The sequence below is a fragment of the Marmota marmota genome, unplaced genomic scaffold (genome assembly GCF_001458135.2).
Source record: "Marmota marmota marmota unplaced genomic scaffold, marMar, whole genome shotgun sequence".
Taxonomy (NCBI): Eukaryota; Metazoa; Chordata; class Mammalia; order Rodentia; family Sciuridae; genus Marmota; species Marmota marmota.
The window spans coordinates 38,476,689-38,500,560 of record NW_025999977.1 but is presented as its reverse complement, the minus strand read 5'-3'; the positions used below and the strand labels follow the sequence as shown (position 1 = coordinate 38,500,560).

At 38.7% G+C, this 23,872-nt stretch overlaps 1 protein-coding gene across 4 annotated transcripts in view; it reads left to right on the top strand.

Moving 5' to 3' along the window:
- Clip4 (CAP-Gly domain containing linker protein family member 4) overlaps nt 1-23,872 on the top strand; it is a 96,598-nt gene that overhangs the window by 62,306 nt on the left and 10,420 nt on the right. For all 4 annotated transcript variants that reach the window (XM_048804601.1, XM_048804603.1, XM_015479806.2 and 1 more), the window contains exons 7-13: nt 566-802; nt 2,215-2,350; nt 8,464-8,604; nt 12,376-12,465; nt 13,387-13,530; nt 16,735-16,869; nt 20,209-20,332. In XM_048804601.1, the coding sequence (XP_048660558.1) occupies nt 566-802; nt 2,215-2,350; nt 8,464-8,604; nt 12,376-12,465; nt 13,387-13,530; nt 16,735-16,869; nt 20,209-20,332 (1,007 nt within the window). The remainder of the gene's footprint in view (nt 1-565; nt 803-2,214; nt 2,351-8,463; nt 8,605-12,375; nt 12,466-13,386; nt 13,531-16,734; nt 16,870-20,208; nt 20,333-23,872) is intronic.

The following is a 23,872-nucleotide window of genomic DNA, read 5'->3' as shown; positions in this document are numbered from 1 at the left end:
ATATGGTCCCTTATTGACCAAAATGTCATTAAGTGGTGCATGGCTGTGGTTGGGTCTGGGAATGGAAAGCCAGTCAGCCCTGTGACTTCTCTTTCCAAGCTTGCCCTCTCTGTACCTGAGCAGCCAGACATGCTATCCACCTGGGCTTTGGAACCTGTCCTTCCCAGCACACAGAGCACTTCTCCCTCATCTCCTGAGGATCTCCATAAACACACATCTTCCAGGGAGGCCCTCCCTGGCCACTCTGTATTAATAACTCCTCCTACACCTACCTCTGAGCCCAGGGTCTCCATTCCTTTTCTTTTCTACTGTTTTCCTTTTCTTTTCTCATTCCTTTTCTCTTACTACTGTTTAATACACCATATAACTTACTTGTTTAATTGTTTAAATTCTGTCTCTCCCACCAGAATATATGTTCTTCTTGCATAGAGTAAGTGTCCAGTAAATATTTTTGAATAAATAAAAGACATATGCGTTTAACTTAAAATTCTGCCATAAAAGAATTTCATGTGACCATCCAGGGCTCTAATTCAGTAGGAGTTGAAGATTTTCTCTTTATTTGTAGAATGACAAAGGACAGATCCCTGCTGATGTTGTTCCAGATCCAGTGGACATGCCGTTGGAAATGGCCGATGCTGCAGCCACTGCTAAGGAGATCAAGCAGATGCTTCTAGATGCAGTGCCCCTGTCGTGTAGCGTCACAAAGGCCATGCTTCAAAACTGTGATCATGTTACTGCCAAGTCAATGCTTACCTCTCTCGGCTTGAAGTTAGGGGATCGTGTGGTCATCGCAGGACAGAAGGTACAGTAAGCAACTGTGGGCCCTGAAGCTATGTCCATGGCCTGTGTTCAAAGGTGTGTGCAGCATGGTCAGAGTTTTGAATTTTTGGGAAAAGGTTCAATGTAGAGGTAGGAGGTCCCTTATTGACTGAGAATATGCAATTTAAATGTGAGTTTACTATGAAGTCTGATTTATGGATGTAAACTTATTAGAACTTGATAGGGAAAGTGTCTGCATTTGCATGGGAAAGAGTGGAGCAGAGTGGAGCTGCTGAATAAATTTAGAGGCATGAGCTGAGCAGTGATCTAGCCCCCTTGTCTGTGCAGTCCCCACCCCACCTCCAGGGGCTCCTCCCACTACAACGGCACAGAGGCCAAGTGAGGGAGACCTTACTGTTCTTCAGTGTTTGGCTCCAAGATCCCATAAACAGAGACATGTAACCTGACAGGAAAGAGATCTATGTAAAGGAAGACTCCTCCCTCCCCTGACCCCACCCCACCAACAGTGCAGCAGACTGCAGATCCCTTTTCCTCCAGAGTGGCAGCTTCTGTGTGGCATTTGTGGTGGCCAGTTTTTTAGTTTTCTGATACCTTCTTTTCTTTTTTGCCATGCTGGGGGTGGAACCCAGGGCCTTGTCCATGCTAGGCAAGTGCTCCATCACTGAGCTAAGCCTCCAGCTCCATCGGAGGTTCTGTTTTTGTTTTTAATTTTGACATCACTAGAGAACTTGGTGTGGAGCTTGGAACAGGGAGTTCCTGCTTGGATGCTGAAATTCCCAACATCTTTACCTTTCAATATTTGAATGGGTTTTGTTGGGGGTGATGGAGATTTTTCAGAAAATTGCAATTTACAGACTTGATATATTAAGAAAATTGATTCAGAAAGGAATCAAAGCTACAAATAATTAGGTCAAGAATGACTTTTACCAAAATAATGCCTTCACAGGACATTTATTAGGTTTTCACTGTCTGTGGAGTTAAAACATCAGGAGATTATGAATGCATGGCTTTTTAAATTTAGATTGAGTGTTAATCTTTAGTAGTATTCATTCCTATAACTGTGTCTGAGAATGTGGACCCTTAACAGAGTTATTCTTTTATTTTATCTTATTTTTCATTTTGGTTAATTCTAGCTGCACTGAAGAGCAGTCTCCAGTTGTAACGTGGACTTGTCTCTCTTTCCTTTCAGTTCCATTGATAAAGAGCTTCATGCTCTGAAGCTCGCTAACTGGGTGCCTGCACACGTAGGATTCTTATGTCTTCTTGATGAGTTAACTCTTTTATTATTATTTCATGTCCCATTTAGTGTTCCTTATTCTGAAGACTACTTTGAGACAGTGAAATTTTTAAGACTTCTATGGTAAATTTGCCAGGAGGAGGACACTTGGAATTACTAATAATTCTAAAAATTGTTTTGATATATATTTTCTTTAGGTTGGGACATTAAGATTTTGTGGAACAACTGAATTTGCAAGTGGACAGTGGGCTGGCATTGAATTAGATGAACCAGAAGGAAAAAACAATGGAAGTGTTGGAAAAGTCCAGTACTTTAAATGTTCCCCCAAATATGGTAAGGTTGATGCTATTTAACTTACTAAGGATTAACTAAAAATAATCAGATTTTACTCTTTTATAGATTTTTTTTTTTTTTTTGATGATGCTGGGGATTGAACCAGGGCTGACGCATGCAAAGCTCACACTCTACTACTGAGCTGCACCTCCAGTCTCTCTTACAGTTTTTAAATGAAACTTTTCTCCTGACTACTTATATGATTGATGAGGGGAATGGGGATTTAGCTAGAAGTTTGCTGGGGCCGCTGTGAGCCAATCATCAGCTGGCAGCTGGAAGTTTGCTGGCAGCTGGAAGTTTGCTGGGGCCCCTTCAGCTGTGGCTCTCAACATCGTGTCCCCAGCAAACTTCTAGCTGCCAACTGATTGGCTCCTCTGCAGTGATGCTCATTGGGCTGTTTCCCCGCCCTTTCAGACCACGGAGCTGCTCATTGAGGGACTTTTTTTGGCTCTGCCCACTCGACCCAGCCAATCAGCCTCAAGAGCAGGAGGAGTGGGGGAGGTTGAGAGGCTTGGGGGAAGCCTGTGGTGGCAGTTGAGCTCTGAGGGTTTTCCTGAGGAGCTGTGTGGTGTGGTGTATGTGTTCTAAAAATAAAGTTCGTTTCTTTTGACAAGTGGCTCCTGAATTGTGCCCAGCCAGACTGCGGCACTGGGTGTTAGGTGGCTGCCTGGATGGGTGTGGCATTCACCATGAGCCAAGCCGGGAGGAGAGGAGTGGGGGAGGTCAGGGAGCCAGCCAGCTGCTGGAGGTTTTTACTGGATGAGGATGAATATTCGTGACTCCAACTTCTGTTGTGGCTTCCTGAAGGGGAGAGGTAGGAGTGGTGCAGTCAGGTTGCAGGCCTTGCCTCAGATCAGCATCTCTGTAGAAGCACTCAACAGATGTTAACCCTTGGCTCTTATAAATTTACCAAAATTACTAGTTTCTTTTTTGTTACATTTAGGACGGAGCCTTGGGGATTTGTCTACTAAGAATTTTTTTGTGTTTACAAAATTTGCTCACTATGTAAAATTTAAAAAACAAAAAAGGAGAAAGAAGAAAATAAAAATCACCTGTACTTTTTTTTTTTCTCTTTAGTATTTCTCCCACAAAATTTGGATCATGAATATAGTAGTTACATGTTCTGCATCTTTACTTGACATCCTATTATAATTTCCCTGAATCTTTAAGTATTATTTGAAAATGGGATTTTTTTTAATGGCTCTATTTCCTTTAATTTTTCCAATTGGGTGAAAATTTCTGTTTGGATTCACATTTCTCTGGTTGTGGCAAAATAGAACATTTAAAATGTTTTGTTTTACTATATGTATTTTTTGTATTATTAGCAGTTGTCTATTCATATTATTTGCCCATTTAAATTGATATATTAGTGTTTTCTTAAAAAAAGAAACTGATATATGAGTTTTAGAAAATACATTATTTAGAATATTGGCCCTTATATTTATTATAGATATTTTGCTCAATTTGTCATTTGCCTTTGAACTTTGTTTGCAGTGTTTTGGGGCATCTAGTTATACACAGCGAAAAGGTTTTCCTTTATAAATTGTTGTATTGCTTTCATTCCTTGATGGATAGTTCTTTCTAATCCAAAGGTTAGTAACAATGTATTTTATTACTTTGAATATTTTAATTTTTTTTACATGTGATTATGTAATTCACTTAAAGCTTACTGGTTAGTGGTGTAAGATTAAGGTTTTAATTTTAGTTTTCCTCTGGTAACTGTCAAGCAGACTAAGGGCAGGACCAAAAACCTTTAGCTACACACAGAGCAGATGTAAATCAGACTTAGGGGAAATAGTTTGTCTAGAAATTGCATCTGGACTTCCAAACCCATCATTCCAAGGTATTGATTCAGCTCAGCACCCCAAGAACAGTCAGTCCTGCTTTAGGTACCAAGGCCTGCTGGGGTGGGAATCCTGTGTTGGATATATGAAGGTGGGAGTAACCTTTCCTGCTGACTCAGCCAGGCTCCCTAAGGTACTTAAGGTGGAGGAGAGTTGGTGAATCCCCTGCAAACCAGAAGCTAAAACATTTGTTTCTTCTGAGCAATGTTTCTCTTTCTCTGTTTTGAAATCTGTCCTTTTCCCTTCTTTTATTACAAATTAAGTTCTTATAAATGCTGTGGTCTGTTTCAGGATTACTTTTTTCTAATGATCTTTTGATTCTAGCACATATTAGTTTTTTTTAATTGTAGAAGTTTTATAATAAATTTTAATACTCGGTGGTAATACTGGCTTAATGTCTTTTAATAATTACCAAAGTGAATACATGAACCTAGTTTGATAAGTTGATTTATATTCTAAAGCTTATTAAATGAATCAAAACCCTCCTTTGACTTATCTTTCCCTGCCTTCTGAGTCTGGCTCTTTAGCGGCCAAAGCTTTTTCAACTCCTTTTAGCTGTATCTTCTGATATTAGTATCCATGTTTATAAATAGTATATTATATGACTCTTCCTTGATTTTTCCAGCTTTAAACATCTGTTGGCTTAGTATTTAGAGATTCATTGCTTTTCTCTTCTAAGTCAGTTTCTTTCTTGTTGTTTTAGAGGAGCCTACTGTTCAGTAGCTTTCTGACAAAGGATGCATGAGAAATAAAATGTTTTGAGACTTTCCATTCTAAAAATGTGTTTATTTTTCTGGGCAGGGAGTGCATGCTTGTAATTGTAGCAGCTTGGGAGGCTAAGGCAGGAGGATAGCAAGCTTGAGATCAGTTTCAGCAATTTACCAAGTCCCTGTCTCAAAATAAAAAATAAAACCGGGACTGGGTTGTGGCTCAGTGGTAGAGCATTTGCCTAGGATGTATAAGGTCCTGAGTACTGCAATCAATCAATCAATCAATCAAAAATATTTCTACCATCCTGTATTGCATGATGATGATGGTTTGGGATAAGAAATGTTGAGCACATGTTCCCTCAGTATTTTGAAGGTGATCTTCTATTATCTAATGTAGAGTTTGGTGAACTTTCTGTAAAGGGACAGGTAGTAAGTGGTTTAGGTCTTGTGGGCTACAGCTTTGCCTCTGCTGTTGTAGGGAGGAGGCAGCCACAGACAGCATGGAAACTGTGCCAGAAAAGCTTTACAGAACAGGCGGTGGTCACGGTGTCTCTTGGGTCCATAGTTTGCCAACTACTTTCTCGAGCTTCCAGTATTGTCAGAAGTTTCAAAGTCTTTCTGCCTTTTGTTTTTGACCTTTTTCCTTCTCATGGAAGCTTTGAACATTTTTTTCCCCTTCTTTTTTAGTGTTTTCTTTTAGAGTTCATACTGTTTTTATTCCTACTTGATATTTTAGTGGGGGTTTGGGAGGAACTGGAATTAAAGACATATTTATCTGGAAATTTGTTATTCTTTATTTATTAACTTTTGTGGTACTGGTGATTGAACCCAGGAGCTCTATCACTAAGCTACATCCCCAGCCCCTTTTATTTTCTTTAGAGCCAGGATCTCCCTAAGTTGCCCACACTGGCCTCACAATCCTCCTGTTGAGTCCCCCTAGCAGCTGGGAGCACAAGCGAGGGTCCCCACACCAAGCTTTATTCCTTTTTTTTTGAAAATAATTCTTCTTTATGTGTTTATTTTTAGCTAAACCTTAAAGTTGTCTGTCAAGATCCAGGAAAAATCTCATCAGAACTTTGGTTGCCTTCAGTGACCAGATAACTAGACTTGTATACTGTGCTCACTGTGGACTTGGTATCCAGGCTCTGCTTTAACTTTATTTTTGTTTTATTCTTGCTTAGCTAAAAAAAAAAAAAAATCAAGAAGAGGGATGGCTCTATAAATGAGGTTTTATATGCTATATATATCTTTTTAATTCATTGAATAAAATATTTAATTTTTAAAAAACAAATACACTTTATCCTATGGAAAATTTCTGGTCAGACCTTGAAATAAAAACCATATATTCTCCCTGAGATTCAGAAAAAAAATGACTAATTGAACTCCATTATTACTATATTACTGACACTAATCAAGTAAATTAGAAAAATAATTCATACTGTTTTTATGTGTGTTAATTTTCAGTTTTCCCATTTATTTACCTATATCTACACATGGAATATTTTTTTAATAAAGTTAATATTGTATTTTAATAATGTATAAAACATATAACTTGATTTTTATCTTCTTGATTTACTTCTCACGTTTTCAATCTTATTGTATAATCATCTTGTTTGTCAGTGGTGATACAGCACAGCAGTCTCCCTTATTCTTGGTTTTGCTTTGTGTGGCTTCAGTTAACTATGGTCAGATACAGACCAAGAAATACAGTACAATACAGGATGGGGTTTTGATAGTGAGTACATTTACATAACCTTTGTTACAGTATACTATTACACTTGTCCTATTTTATTATTACTGTTGTTGATTTCTTACTGTGCCTGATTTATAAATTAAGCTTTATGGAGCTCAGTATATATAAGAAAATAACTCAATACGTGCAGAGTTTGGTACTGCTTGTGATTTTAGCCACCTGCAGAACATCTTAGAATGTGTCCACTGTGGATAAGGGGGGGCACTACTATAGTTCACAGATACGATTTATCCTGTTGCCAGACAACTTTGTTTTCTCCTCCTTATGAGTATTGCAAGAAGGACATATTTAGGTGTACAGTCTTTTCCTCCTACTTGGATTATTTCCTCATGATTAATTTCTGAAAGTGTGATTGAGATATAGTAGTAAATTAAAAATTAGGACATTCTAGTAACTAGAAATGGTTTTGACTTTGAAATCTGTCTTCTCCTTATACTACAGAAATGTAAACTTTTAATCTTTGTATGCACTTCTAAGCATCATTATTTCTTTCTTTTTTTTAATTTAATTTTATTTTTTTTGCATCATTATTTCTTTACAATTAATTCCATAAGGTTGATTATGTCAGGATTTTTGTGTTCCAGAAAGATTGTACAAAGTTACATTCCCAGAGCAACAATTTGTGTCTTCAAACCCTCAGCAATATCAGATGTCATCGTAGGACTTTAATGTGTGTGTGTGTGTGTATGTGTGTGTCTGTCTGTCTGTGTTAGGCTGTAAGAATTGAGAAGAGTAGAGAGACAAGGAAAAGCTCATGGGTAGGAGACAGGAGAGAGAAAATGGCAAATAAGTGAAAGAAGGAGAGTCAGGAAAGCCAGGGCGAGGTGTGGGATCCAAGGCAGGAAAGCATTTCAAGATGAGCAGAAAAGTGATCCAGGGGACACTTTTTATCTGTGAATAGTGCACTCGGTTTTTGTACTGTCCTGAGCATTTCTACCTGGCTGTAAAACAAAATGTTTTTAATATGTTACGTTTTGGTCATAATATGTATTTGTTAGGTTGTAAACAATAAATGAAAGAGTGTGACCTCCATATATGATGACTTCACTTTCTCTTTTTAAACGCCCTGGAGGTAGACTTGGTATTCTCGCTCTCTGCCATCTCTGCATACTTGGGCTGGATATTTTGTTGTCCTGTTGACTCCTTTCTGAAGGAGTGTTGTGCTCCCAGCTGCGACAGGCAACCCCCACCCCCGCCCCCACCCTGCTCTCCTCAGCACACTTTGGGTTGCTTCCAGTTGTCAGGAACTGAGGGCCAGGCCTTTTGGGAAAACTATATTTTATAGGCAAAAGAATGCATCTCTTCCATATGTAAAGCACTGTAATTAGGCACAATGGGGAATGCAGAGATGAGTAATGTTTGAATTTTGTCTTTAAAAGGTATAAAGTCTGGGAAGAGAGGTAAGACATGGCATAAAAGGCTAAAATGTGAGAAAAACATAAATCCTGATAAAGTGACATGGAAGAATAGGTTTTTATATTATATACTGCATATTTATTTGCCGGTAGCTTAGAAATAATAGAGCACTATTACTTTAAATCATTTCCCTTTCCCCCAGTTTCTTACCACCTGGTTATTTATCTCTTATGTGGCTCTTAAACCATCACTGGTGTGAGTCTTAACTAGATTGTAAGTTCTTTGAGGCCAAGTACCATTTTACTTGCTTTTCCGCCCCTCACTACAGAACCTATACTAGGCTCTAAGAAGGAACTTGCAGATTTATGTCACCAAGCATTTATACTTGCCCCTTTATTTAAAATGCTTTAAATTGTTTAACACTGACCTAAATTCTTCACTGTTTTTTAGGTATATTTGCACCTCTTTCAAAGATAAGTAAAGCAAAAGATAGAAGGAAGAACATAACACACGCTCCTTCCATGAAAGCCGTGCCTCTCATCAGGTCCCAGAAAATTGATGTAGGTCACATCACCTCAAAAGTGAATACTGGTAGGTCAAATCAGAAAGGTGGCAATCCTCCTCAGTGTTTTTGCTTTATTCCTGGGATTCCAAATGTCTAGGCTGCTTTGCTCTCTTTCCTTAGCCAGCCGTGAAACCTGAATTGAGTACAACTGCAGGTTTGTGTTTCCCAGCCGCAGTCAGGTTTAAAGGCTTCAGCTTCTAACAAGGGTGGTTCAGATTTGTCCCTCCCTTTCCTTTCCCGTTGTCTCCGTACCTCTAACTTCCCATAATCTAACTCAGAGCTGGCTTTGGTACCTCCAACAAACCTGTGTAAAAAGGCTCACTTCACGTTCCTCACCTGTTCAAGGACATGCAGAGACTCCTGTCACCATGCCCGGACTCCTGACACCAGCAGAGTCCTCCTTCATCTGCTGCAGTCTCTTTTGTTGTTGAGCCGCGGTTTGCGGAATCTCTCCCTGTCTCTGCACTCATTGTGCTTGTTCCTTCCTTCAGCCCCATCTTAGGCACAGGTGTGACTTTTGCTTTGGGGTGTCCTTGCTGGGCTTGACCCCCTTATCCACACTCTCTTTCTCCAAGGAAACTTGCCCAGGGTCTCTGTTTTACCTAATCTCTTTATTCTCTGGCCTTGTACTTACTTTTTACCCACGCTTCCCAATTGTGAGTTATTACTTTGGATTTTGTCCACTGATTGCTTTATTTGTGCAAATCTATTATTCTCTCTGCAGAATTTTAATCTTTAAATGAGCTGTGAGAATATTCTGTCTTCTATTCAGTGTGGCACATAGCATAGAATTAGGGGCTCAATAAATAATTTGTTAACTCATTAACAGCTGAAATAGAAAGACTTTCAAATGTGATGAGAGAATTGTCTCCAAAAACTTGGTGTGGTGTTTCTATTCTGTTCCATTGGGCTATTTGAATATTGCTGTGTCAAAATTCACTTCATAATTGCTCTAATTTAAAATTAATAAATCTTGATATCCAGTAGAGGAAAGCCTCCCACCTTATTCTTGAAAATTGTCTTGCCTATTTTGGGGCTTTATACATCACACTTCCTTGTTAATTTTAGAATAAGTAGTTAAGTTTCTTTTAAAAAATAATCTGCTGTGGTTTTAATTAGTATTAAATTTAAACCTTAAATCAATTTAAAAAGAACTGACATCTTTACAATAGTCAGTCTTTTAATTATGCACTTAGAATAATTTTCTATTTAATTATGTCCTTTAAAAATATCTCACTACAGTTTTTTTTTTTTTCAATTCTCTTCCACCCCAACCAGTGGATGAACAGGTACCTAAAATCCCAAGGAAGGGCAACCCTTGTTTTTGAATGGAGAAACTGTGGTCCTAAGAACATGCATGGAGTCCCCAGAGTTCTTTCTGTTTTATTCATAGCTGGACTCTAGAGGCAGAATCCATCTCAGGAGAGTGTATGACAGAGTAGGGAAATGAAAACTGTGGGAGGTGTTGTACTCAGGATGCGAGGAAGGAGTGTCCTGGAGCTGTCAGGGAGATCACGAGAAGATGGGCTCCAGAGAGTGACCTTCACATATTAGACAGGAACTCCCAGGCCTGTTCCCAGGTTGGGTGTGTATGAATCTGACTAAAGGTAGTGGTCTCTGGCTAGACTACTTCCCAGGCACAACTGACTACTGGTGGCACAGCACGTAAAATAGATTTGAATGTCACTGAAGAGATTTTGGAAACTCAGTGGCCATGGGAACTGCTGCGCACAGAAGGTGGGCAGAAACTTCTGGCCTGAACCTAACCAGGATGTGACTTCTGCTGAAACAAAAGAAAACCAACCAACAAAACAACATTCTCCAAAGGGTTTAACATGACTCATTGTCCAATAACAAAACATTCAAATGGGAACTCCAAGATGATACAGATGTTGCAATTAACACATAAAAACTTTAAAGAATAGAATAATTGTAAAGAATAATTGTAACTATGCTCCAAAAATTAAGGGTGAGCTCTCTTGAAACAAATGGAAAGACAGTTTTAGCAGAGAAAACAGAAGACGTGAAGAGTCATATATTGTGTGTACACACACACAAGTAAACCTTAGATGATTTGTGTAAGATCACTGGATTATATCAAGGTCAGTTTCCTGGTTTGGGATTATAGTTTTGTAAAACATTATCTTTGGAGAAACTGGACAAAGTGTACAGGGATCTTTTATATTACTTTGTACAACATGAATTTACAGTGATCTCCATTAAAACTTTCAAAAAAAAGGACCAAATGGATGATTAAGACAGAAAAACATAATAATTAAATTATTAAGAAATAAGAAATCTACCCTGCAGGTTGTCTTCCCATTACATTTATGTTGTCTAGTTCAGGCCCTCATCCCTGACTGCTGTCATAGTTTCCCCAAGTTTCTGCAATCAGCTTCTCCACCTCTGGTTTTCTTTTAGACCTTGAGCTGGAGAAATGTTACATAACCAGGACTCTGCTGAGGCCAGTCCTCCTTTTTAAAGCCCAGTGGAGGCTCCTCCTCTACAGAAGAGCTTCCATTCCTTAGGCAGGCACTCTTATCTGGGAGGTCTTCTGACACCTGTCCATCTAGTCTTACTTCTCCATCCCAAAACTACTCTATTCCAGCCAAGTACTTACCGTGCTCTGTCTTCCTGCAAGAGCTACTTTCTCTCCATTCTGAGCTTCCATTCTTAATTCTTCCTGACCGTACCTCCAGTGTTCTGGGGAAAGATCTCACTTGTTCCTCAAGGCCTATCTCAGTGTGTTGTGGCCTTGTTGATGTCGCACTCATTTATGGTTACAGCAGCAGTTACTGACTCCTTCTCCTGTCCTCATGAAGAGTATTCTCACATTTTACTCGTGCCATCCATATTGAACCGAGCAGGACCTACCCCCTCAGGGCATGGACCATGCCTTGTTTTTTTTTTTTTAATTTTTTATTGATGGTTGTTCAAAACATTACATAGTTCTTGATATATCATATTTCACACTTTGATTCAAGTGGGTTATGAACTCCCATTTGGACCATGCCTTGTTAATCTTTATTTGAGTACCTGGTGATATTCAAAGTCCCAAGGACAGTTCTTTGTTAAAAATGCTTCATAAGTAAATAGAATTCTACCAGACAGAACTTAAAATTATGTGTAGCCTGTTGATTTCCTATTTAAATTATTTAGTTCTGTACAGTTGAAACAAAAGTCTTAAAAAGGCAGATTATTATTTAAGAGCTTCCCTGCTCCACGTAAAAGTTTTGTGGGAATAGGGTGTGATAAAGTGGGGTAGTCATTTTCAGAATACCAATGACAAAGTACAGGACTTCTTACCATCTGAACTCTCATAAGTGAAGAATTGCTATAATAATTGGCAAAAATTTTTACCCCAAATTCACTGCACAGAATAACTCCTGCAATGAATTGCATGCAAACATTGGTGAACTAGTTGTTTGCAGGTTCCAGTGAGTTGTGGCCCCTGCATGTCCTGTCTTCAGTTTGCTGTACCTGACAGCATGGTGCAGATGTGCTCACCAGAGGGTGTGTCAGCCGTCAGTGAGGCACCTGGGTGGCACATGCTTTGTATTCCTTGGAAATCCTTAGCAGATCATGAAATTGGAGCATTCATATTGGCTGCAGATGCATTCTTTTTCCTCTAAAGGTAAAATATTGGTTTCTGTGTTTATTATCCAGCATGTTTTCAGAAGAAGATAAGATTTAGATGAAGAGGAATGCATGTACTTTTAAAACAAATACAGTTTTTTGTGTGTTTAATGTTAAAGAAAATTCTCTTTTGCTGAAAGTGCTTTATTTTCATGTCCTAGGATTGATGACATCAAAAAAAGAGAGTGCTTCTGAATCAGCACTTTCGTTGCCTCCTAGTGAAGAATTGAAAACTTTAACAGAGAAAGATGGTAATATAATTTATAACTTCTCAAAATTTAATTTGCTGGTGGAATTTTAATATCATAGAAAAACAGCTTACCATGGGGGTTAAGTTTTAAAGTTGGTAAGGGAAAAATGAGTATGGTAAAAATTACCCTTGAAAATCTCTTAAGCAGCTCATAATAAAGTGTGTACTTTAAAAGAGATAAATTTCTATACTGCATTTCTTATGTAGATAGACTTAGAGAACTACTGGACTGGATTAAAAGAGGGAATAAAAGGAGATTGCATAGTTACAAACGGCCTGACAGCAATGTTTAAGTTGCCTTACCTGTCAAATCCTTAGGTGAGCAGTATTGAACTTTGGCCATCTTAAAACATATTAATGGCATTTTTTGTGTTTTTTTAAAATGTAAATAAAATAGAACTCTACTATCAGTATTTACCTAAGGTGAGAGGTGAGTATGGTGGTCAGATTAGATAGGTAGTTAACATTAATGGATACAGTAGCACCTCCTATTTAAGATTGTGCTGAATCCTTAAAAAACAATTACTTGTGTTATAAAATCTTTTTTTTTTTGGAGTGGGGGATACTGGGGATTTAATGCAGGGGTGCTTTACCACTGAGCTACAGCCTCTGTCCTTTATTTTTTATTTTGAGACAGAGTCTTGCTAAGTTGCTTAGGGACTTGCTAAGTTGCTGAGACTAGCCTTGAACTTGTGATCCTCCTGCCTCAGCCTCCTGAGTCACTGGGATTATAGGCATGTGCCCAAAGTCTTTTTTAATTACAATATATTTGGATGACATCAGGTATTTAATTTAACACTAGATAATCCACAGTTGAGGAAGCTAAATGGAGCATTTCAGAAGGATTTGCCTAGAAAAGCATCTCCTTGGCTCACTTCTTATTTTCTGCACTTGAATGTATTCTTTTGTGTTCCTGTTTTAGTTACCCTGCACGGATCCATCAGCAGCTCCTCCTCTACATCTTCTTTGGAACACAAACAGAGCTACCCCAAGAAAGCGAATGCAAGCAGCAATAACAAGAAGACCATGAGCAAAAGCCCTTCTCTGCCATCTCGAGCCAGTGCTGGTATCTATGGCTTTTTCAACCAGGCTTTCTTGGTGTTTTTTATCTTGGTTTGTTTGTAAGTAGATTTGCTCTTTTTAAATGTGTAGAAGGAACTCTTTACTGCAGTCAGATTGAACTACTTGCACTCTTCTTTGTCTCCCCCCTGGGCCTTAAGCCAGGTCTCTTCGTTTTGCTGTTGGATATAAGATATTGCATTAATTTTCACTTAAATTTGCTCCTGGGGGTTTCATCCCAACTGAATTTTGTTTCTTGTGTCTTGCCTGTTAGTCTTCTTTAAAAGAGATAAATTCCTATACTGCATTTCTTATGTAGATAGACTTAGAGAACTACTGGACTGGATTAAAAGAGGGAATAAAAGGAGATTGCATAGTTACAAACGGCCTGACAGCAATGTTTAAGTTGCCTTACCTGTCAAATCCTTAGGTGAGCAGTATTGAATTTTGGCCATCTTAAAACATATTAATGGCATTTTTTCTCACATGCTTCTGTGTCATCTTCATATTTAAAAAGCATGTTTTCTCTGCTTTTACTCAAGTTATTGTTTAAAACTATGTAGGACAGAGTCAGACAGCCCCTTCCAAGATGCCAATGGCAGCCTGTCCTTATGTGACTTTTTAACTAACTGGCTAAGGGTCCAGTCCCCTTTTCTCCAGCTGTATGTGAGGATACACAGAACAATTATTTAGACTTGTTGAAATTGTGTTTATTGCAGTTTACTTAAACAGAAAACTTGTCCAGAAACTTGTCCATTTAGGCCCAAATCGATTTTTTTTGTGTGTGTAAATGTGTGTGTGTGTGTGTGTGTGTGTGTGTGTGTTCTTGAGGATCAAACCCAGGGGTACTTTACCACTGAGCCACACCCCCAGCCCTTTTTATTTTTTATTTTGAGACAGGGTCTCACTAAATTGCCCTTGCAATCCCTACTGTCTCAGCCTCTAGAATTGCTGGGATTGCAGGCATGCGCCACCATGTCCAGCTCCAAATTATTCTTAATGACCCTCATGATAACCTCATGATAATTACCGTAGTTCTTTTTTAATACTTGTGCTCCTTTTAGTATTTTACTATAGAAAATGTTCATTACGTAATTTTTTTTCTCATTTTAAAATATTAATGGGAAAAAACGAAAAAGGGAAAACCAAAACACCCAGCAGTAACATTGACATAATACTTCTGAAAGTTGGGACCCTAAAACCGGGGACCCCAACTTGGAGATTTTGCCTACGAATGTTCACCTGACCAATTTCTCCTTAACACAGTGAGGCACAGAGGAGAGAAGTTGCAACGATGCAATCCTACTTGTGTGTATTTTATTTATAGATTAAGGTCCCCCTCATTTAGTATTTAGATTTTTTATATTTTTTTTTGATTTTTACATGTGTATGTGAGAATAGAATCACCTTTTATTTTTTTTTTAGCTTTTATAAGTAATAGTTCTAGTGGGCCTACACGCTTACCATTTTTCCTTTTATCAATTTGAGTGTTATGTAGATAAATGATAGTGAAGATGAAGACAGTGGTCAGAGTGGGAAAGAAAACCTTTCAAAGGGAGGGGGGACAGAGAATGGAGGTGTGTTTGGAACCCTAGTGACATTTCCTTAATAAATCTGTCCAGAGTGTGGGTAGATATTCCACTTTTCCTATATTTGTTTGCATTTGAAAGAAACGTAAACTTCAGAGAATGGACAATAATGGAAGGACAGGCTAAAGAATTAGAGGAGCAGAAAGGAAGGATTAGGGCAATGGGAGGGGCGGAAGGAAGCTGTGTTCTGGGTTGGCCTCACTGTATCCCATTTTTGATCTTGCCATCTTTGGCCATTGTGGGCAGGCGGATGGGGACAGACAAGGATTTCTATTAGTCTGGGTGTACCACCTTTGAGCTGCAAACACCGTCTCAGATAATTCCTTGGTTTGTGTCTTATTTTTCATTTTAGCTTTTATGAAAGGTACTATGTAAACTATAAAGTGCTATGAACTCTTGGTTATTAGGGGGGCCCAGGACCTTCCTTCCCCATGGGCTTAGGTTCCTTCCTTTGTCATTGTGTTTTCAGCTTCTCTGTTCACAGAGTGACTTATGTTCCTTCCCAGGCCCTCACCTTGGGTTCTCCAGACTTCCCAGGGGGTTGGGTCTTCAGTCTGCTCACATGCCCACAAGACCGGGCCCAGGGGCCCACCTGTTCTCTGCCAGCCTTGGTAATTGGATAGCTTTGGAGATGGTATTTCTCTGGGACTTCTGATATCCAATAGGGTGTATTGTAGGGTTTAGGTTTGAATCAAGTAGAGAATGGTTTTGTTCTTTAATTAGGAAATAAATTGGGAGTAACTGGATTGAGTTATAGACTGATTATCCCTTATCCAAAATACTTAGGACCCAGAAGTGTGTTGGATTTATTTTTTTTCAGGTTTTGGAATATTTACCTGGATAACTGGTTGAGAATCTCTAAGCCCCCAAATCTGAAATCTGAGAATTTTTGAGTGTTAAAACTCCCTTGAGCTTTGGCAGTTTAACCTGAGTGGGAATTTGTGCATTGGAGCTTAAAATGGTTTAGATTTTGGAGCATTTTAAATTCTGTATTTTTATATTGTATTAACTACTGTAGCAATTTTACCTTCAAATCACATTTCTGTGTGTATCATTTAACACTGAATCCAGGTAAAACGACAATAATTCTAGCATTTTGCTAGAGTAGGGACTGGCAAATTACAGCCCCATGGCCAAATCTGACCTCCACCTGATTTTGTAAGTGTGGTGGTTTTATGGAAACACAGCTGTGCCTGTTCCTTTATGCATTATGTACATCTGCTTTCATGCTTCCACAGCAGAGCTGAGTCACTGTGACACAGACAGTATGGCTTGCGAAGCTTAAACTATTTACTGCTTCACATAAAAAGCTGGCTGGTACTGTCCCTAGTAGAGAGTACTACAGGTAGTCCTGGCAGAATGATTCTACCAGGAATCAAGTGGTGAATTTCCTATGGCAATAATTTTCTCAGGAAACCCTTTCACTTTTGCACTGTGTGCCTTGGCCTTCCCTGTGAGAAATGCATACATATATAATGAAAGGTATCTGATGTCGAAATTTCCAGCTAACTCATTAGAATGCATAGTGATTTCTTTTTGGACTAATATGCCTTTTGAGTTTTCTCCTTGTTTTTTTTTTTTTTCTCTCTTTTCCTCTTATCTCCCACCCACCACCCCAACAGGTTTGAATTCCTCAGCAACATCTATAGCAAATAATAGCCGTCGTGAAGGGGAGCTCCGCCTTGGAGATAGGGTGTTGGTGGTTGGCCAGAGAGTTGGTACCATTAAGTTCTTTGGGACAACAAACTTTGCTCCAGGTAACTCATCTCAATATTCTTTGCTCAATTTTAATTCTTTAGAGTATAAAAGGTTTAAAATTTTATAGGTAAATAAAATTGAATCATAGAGAATTCTCGATTAACAGCTTTTGTAGATGATAGCAATAGTATGTATGTACACGCACACACACACGCACACACACTCACATACACACACGTAAAACAGTGATCCACACTCAGATTGACTTGCATCCATAAATTTCTCTTATTGTTTGTGTTTCCATTTGTCTAATGTTAAAATTAGTTGTCATTTCCCAAGTTTATTCTTACTGATTGCTGAGTGTGCTAAATGACAGGGGAAACCTTTTCAGGATTAGGGTTTTTTCCAAGGATAATCCATAAAGTGAGTATGTAATGAATTAAGTGTACAGTTTTTTTAAACAGGGTGACTTGGAGAGAAAAGCAGAGGAAAATGAAAGAGCTTCTGTGTACCCTTCTGTGTACCTTAAAAATGCATATTTGTGTTTTTGTATATTCATCCCAACCTACCTATGCTTTATATTGATTTTTCAAAAGTAAGGGTTAGTTTCTTGCACATTTTCGAATATTATAATTTTACACTGAAGTTTCAAATGAAATTGTACGTTTTAAATAGCAATATGCTATTTTAACACATGGTGGCATTGCTGCATTTTAGGAAAAGGTTACCTAGAACATTGATTAAAAAAAAAGTTTGTGATGTAGCATTCTTTCAAGAACCACAAAGGATCTGAGATTTTACCCTGTTTGCAAACTATCAAGTTAGCCTGCCACAGTATTAGATGTTAATGGAAGATGGGAGAATTCAAGGTCAAGAGACAAAGGATTTTGGTACTCCCAAGAATAGAAATAGCCATAGAATTAGCATTTTCTTGCATTGTTCCCCAAGCTTGAGCTTCAGTTTCAACAGGGTGGGACTGAGGGAGAGGTGACACTTGGTCACCAGTGGTTTATGAGCTTAAGAAGTCTGAACCTTTACATCGACCATGTTTTTCCACAATGTGCACTTTTTGCTCTGGAGGGGACTTCCATCTCTATCCTCCAAGATGTCCACTACACATACACACAGCAATGGAAAGATAGTCTGGAACACAGTCAGTGCCACTGTCTGTTGGACACTCAGAAACACGAGACAGCCGTGGAGAATTATCCCCCAAAATCTTCTTGTTTCAGCAATACCACTTTTAACTGCAAGTCACTAGGTTGACTTGAGACAGCTTGTATGTTTTATATTTCATGGCTCTTTGGGGGACTCCAGGTAACAGCAATTAAGATTAGTTAGGATGTACTTAACAGTTCTCAAGTAAAAACTTAGAGAACTCACAGGTAGGTTAATTTTCACAATCTCTATCTCTGCACTTCCCTCTTTCTGACCTTATTAAACAAGGCTAGGATGGTTTGATTCTTTGGATACAATTCATTATTTTAGGTTTACTTTTAACTTTTAAATTTCTAATGTAAAGCATTTTGAAACTTGGGTAGTAACAAGCAAATGCAATAAAATTTGGAAGGTTTTATGTTAAAGTCATTCTGTCTTTTGAGGAAGTGGTAGCATACACTTCTTGTGTCATCAAAATTTAGATCAGTCATTTCTATAATACAATGATAATGTTAGACTTTTTATAGACTATAAGATCTAGACCTGGAAGAGGGTATGTTTGACCTCTTCAGCATTTTTTTCCATTGCCACATTGGAAAGAAAATTAACATTTAAACAGGAAGATATCCATGCCCTACCACTGCCAGACAGTGTGGAATCACCGTTGCTAACACTTTTCATATGTATGTTACACATTTTTTGAAAGCTGTATGGTAAACATGTAGCAGTAATATGGTAAATTAAAATGGTAAAATGCAAAAATTATATAAGAAAGTATCAAAGGCAGAAGGAAGTAGAACTTGAAAAGTCCTAATTGTGGTACTCAGAGAAGTAACAGTGCTAACAAGAGTGTCTTAGCTGACCTTCTTAAACAAGGCTAGGGTGGTTTGATTCTTTGGATACAATTCATTATTTTAGGTTTACTTTTAACTTTTAAATTTATAATGGTGACTCTGGTTCCCTCCTTCCCTCCCTCCCTCTCTTTTTTTGCAGGTAATTTTGTTTGCATGGCTGCGTCTGCACAGTGGGTGTGTAGACTCTGCTCTATTTCACGACACTGTAGGGCTCTGCAGACAGACACTGGTTGTGCTTTAGCCTTTCCAACCCCAGTACCTGGACATGGGCCCCAGTTTCATCTTTTTGAGCATAAGAGGAAGAGAATAAAGAAGTTTTTGGATGGCTTATTAGCAGCTCTATAATTGACTCAAAGAGCTGTATTCTGAGAGAAACAATATTTTTTGTATTCTGTAATCTACAGTATCTTTCTTGATGTGTATGTCCTCATTTTTATTTATTATGGATTGTAGGAGACCAAATGCAATTACCATTGTACTCTCCTTTTAAATCACGAATGAGTGAACTCCTAGGCATTTTTAAGCTGGTCTAAGGTATCCTCAACTTGAAAATCCTTGCTCTCAGAGGGTCTCCATTTACCTTAGGCTTGTGGAAACCCTAAAAGCAACCTTGCTACTTCAGTTTTAGGCTTTCTAAATTTCTATCACTTTCCTCAGAGTGGGCCTTTAAATACTAAAAATCGTTTAGAAAATTCTTCCTAAAAGGAAAAAAAAAGAAGATTTTTCTTTCCATCTAGAGATAGAAAGACAGAGAGAGAGAGAGAGAAAGAGAGAAAGAGAGAGGGAGGGAAGAGAAGAAGGGAGGGAGAGGGAGAGAGGGAGGGAGGGAGGGAGAGAAGGAGGGAGGGAAGGAGGGAACCAGAGTTACCATGATGTCTGGTGGTATTTTCCATATTATCTTTGTCCTTCTTTAATTATTTAAGAACCATTGGTGGTGTTCTAATATTGGGAGTGTGAAATGAAAAGATTGCACATTTACTCTATGATTTGCATCTTGATATTACATTATACTTCTCTTGTGAAACACAGCGTATTAGAGTCAAGGACAGTTTCTTTTTCTTTGTAGTTTTAAGATACATTTTGGCTTCAGTCTACTTGCATAATAGCTAATCCTCTCCAAATTTGTGTTTGTGCATTTTATTTTCCTCCCTTAATGTACTATGTACTGCTCAGCAATTACACTGGTAAAATGTTTTCCCCACTTTTCAAATCTTCAAGTTTTATATTTTATAATTTTATCATTTGAAAGCTTAATGATGGTGATGATATTCCATCATTTTGGTCATTTGTGAAAATGTTAAACCATCCAGATTTTGGGTTAGTATAATAGCATAATGATTTTGAGTAAAGTGTAGACGCTTTTAAAATGCAATATTCATGTTCTAGGGTATTGGTACGGTATAGAGCTTGAAAAACCCCATGGCAAGAATGATGGTTCAGTTGGAGGTGTGCAGTATTTTAGTTGTTCTCCAAGATATGGAATATTTGCTCCCCCATCCAGGGTACAAAGGTGAGAAAAAGGGGATTTGTGTATGTTTACATAAATGTTTTGAAATTTGAAGTTGCACACAGAGACCCTAATTTTATCTGGAGACACACACCAAGTGTAACTTGTGCCTTCTTTTAAGGGTTAACCAGCCACCTTCTTCAGAGAGAAGGCTCATGGAAAGCTAAATTTGCCTTGCTAAGGATTTGCAATTTTAAAAACCTTCTTTCTTCCTCATTTGCAAACCCTGTGAGTATGTGTAGGCTATTAGAAGTGGCGTTTGAAGCTAAGAACAGTGAGAGCAGCAAGCTTAATCTGTCATGCAAACAAAAGTAAAAATGCTCCCTGATTGCTTCAGTCACATCCTAACTACATTAAATTTCCTGCCAGCAGGCACCCATTCATTCTCCTGCAAACCTAATGGAACCAAAATGGCTTTTCCTCTGATTTCTTTAGTTTTCAAAAATAGATAGGCAGTAGATCTTTGGGGGAAGTGAAGTTTCAAGGACTTATATATAATAAACCTCCTCAGTGTTTCTTCGTAAGACAGTAACACTTCTGTGCACCTTACTCTGGTTTTAAAAAACAACTTGAGCAGAAACAAATCCCTGTGAAATTCCAGGTGGAAAGTGAAATGCCTTATGTGCTGGAAGAGCTGGCTTGGTGTGCTTTTCAGTGGCTGGGAAATGGGATGCGAATCTTTCAATCAGGGAGAACATACATGGTCTGATCATATTCCTAAGTCTAGAACCCTGATCACACTGTGGCTCCCTTACGAGCCTGTGACTGCTTCCAGGCAAATTCGTTTTAGTTTCTCATATCAACTTTTGTCCTCAGTTTTTTTGTGTGTGTGTGTTGAATAACTGCATATACTTTTTGTATTAATTTCCTTCTTTTTACAATGCACTTGATATTGTCATTTTCTTCTTTTTGATAAACATTCAGCACACAGTGCTTTTGTAGTTCCTAAAGTATCCTCTGTTAAATGTTACTTCTTTTGATCCTAATAAGCGTTTGTTTGGTCAGGTAAGCCAGAAAATAACCATATCTGTTACAAACATTTATTGAGCATTTAATAAGCAGAGGGCTCTATAGTGTGTGGCCTGGCTGCTTATGTCACTGTGACTCCTCTGTGTCCAAGCCCAGGCAGTGTAAGCCATTATGATCATTCCCATTTTGGCAGGTGAAGAAACAAATTACAAGAGATAAAGTAACTTAGCTAAAGTCATGTGGCTAGTTAGGGGTGGAGCTGGACCCAGCCCAGGTTTGTTATTTTATTTTTTTTAAGTCCATACTTTTAGGCACTTTGCTGGTGCTGCTCCTCCTCCCCCAACTCCTCCTCCTTTTTTGTAGTCATTTTTTAAATGAAGAAAAGGAAATGCTAGTAATGAATCATGTGCACAACTTCTGGGCCCTGTTTTCAGCACTGTTCATGTATTTAGTCAACTACAGAGGAGGGAAAATTTATTTGAGGGCTCAAGGTTCCAGAGGTCATAGTCCATAGAAGGCTGGATCCATTTCTTGGGGCTCAAGATAAGGCTGAATATTATGGCAGTGTGTGTGGCAGAGGGAAGCAGCTCACATCATGGTGATCAAGAAGCAGAGAGAGAGAGAGAGAGAGAGAGAGAGAGAGAGAGAGACTTCACTCTGAAGATACAAAATATATACATCAAAACTATCTCCTCCAGCCACACCCTACCATTTTCAGTTACCACTCACCTAATCCCTATCAGGGGATTACATCACTGATTGGGTTAAGATTTCACAACCCATTCATTTCTCCCCTGAACCATCTTGAATTGTCTCACACATGAGCTTTTGGGGGGACACCTCACATCCAAACCATAACAAATGATTTACTTTTCCACACTTGATGAGTCAGGCACCGTACTTCTCCCTGATTCACAGACGAGGAAGGCAAGACCCAGAGAGATTAAGTAAGCTATGCTCCCAGTGGGGATTTGAACCCTGACTATCTAGAATCAAGATGTGTGCTTCTTAACATAGCTCTGGTGGATAAAGGAGCTCTGGTGACTTCCTTTAAGAAGTTGCAAGGGGTGACCTTGGGAGTGAGGTCCACCGAGCCACTTGGGTCAGGCTCCTGCGCTCTGCTACTTGGGAAAATTGTCATTGGCACGTTGCTACAGGCTTATACAAATTTTGTTTCCTGGTCATGAGGACTGGGATTCGTTTCATGTTCCATTATCCAGAGTGTGTAGTTTGGTGCTTTTTAGGCACAGTAGGTATTGATCAGCTCTGATTCCCAGTTCAATGCTTTTCTGCAGGAACAGCCCTTTTTTCCTCCTCTGCACTGTGAAGCCACATTCTTTCTCATGGTTTCATTTTTCCTCTGGCTTTGTTTTTGACTTTGTGTTTTGCTTGCCTTCTGTTTGGCCTTCTTTAAGGTGGTGCATTTGAAAGCAGCTCCCTCTTAACAGAAGCAGGGCTGTCTCTAAATGAACTGCTGTCTCAATCCAGCTGTCTTCCTGTCATCTTCTGATTGTCTCATTCATCATCATCAAATACTATTAAGTGTCTTTTAGCACTTTGTGCTGTGCTAGGCATTCTATAAGCAAATAAAACAGACATGGTCTCTGATTTTGAAGAGTTTCTAATCCAAATCAGTTTTGATCTCTTTAAAGACCCCATTGATCCTCAAGATGGAAGGATTTTTAAATTAGGGACTGCTTGAGGACAGTCCTAATAAGGTAGTGACCTATCACATCCTCATCTTGCCTCTTTCTCCTTGGAATTATAGCTGCCTTTTATTTTTCCCCTTTCCATTTAAAAAATGTGCTTCCTATCCCAGAATTGTTGCACATATTATTTCCTCTGCTGGGTTGGCTTTTTAGACCCACCCACCATTACCCAACTTCCATTCAGCTTATGTACATATATATATAATAATATATATATATTTATATATTCGATCAATATATAAATCAATCAGTGTTTCTTTTGATAAATACTCCGAGAAAACTCACGACACGTGTGCACACTGACCAGATGATCTTCATTAGCATAGTATTCATTTTCTTAGTTCTTATCAGTAGGCACTTAACTTCTAATGAGCTGATCACCTTTAGGATTCGGTTACTCTCTACTGTCCATCACCCCTTCATCCAAGTCTGTCTTGTTCACCATTCATCAAGTCATATTCTTTATGTCCCTCAGTCCCTCATTGGCTGCAGTGTGTTGTATGCCATGTGAAAATGATGCAGGTGGCTTTTGTGTGGAGCTGCAGATGCTGCAGAAGTTGCAGGATTCCTTGATGGAAGTGAAGCGTGTTGCAAGAAGGGATTGATACAGGAGGCCTTGCAGATTTAGGTCAGTAAGCAGTTGAAAGAAGATGAGGCTGTTAGGGTTGGCTTTTCAAAAATAAGGAATAATTTGAATATCAAAAAATGAAGAGGAAACCCATGGGGAAGGTGACCTTTATGATTGTGCTTAAAGTCAAATATAAAAGGCCTTGAATTATGTTAGCCATACAGTTTTATCAGAAAAATTATATACACACACAAACTTGGCCAATATCTTTTTTCCAACTTAAGAATCAGTGATATT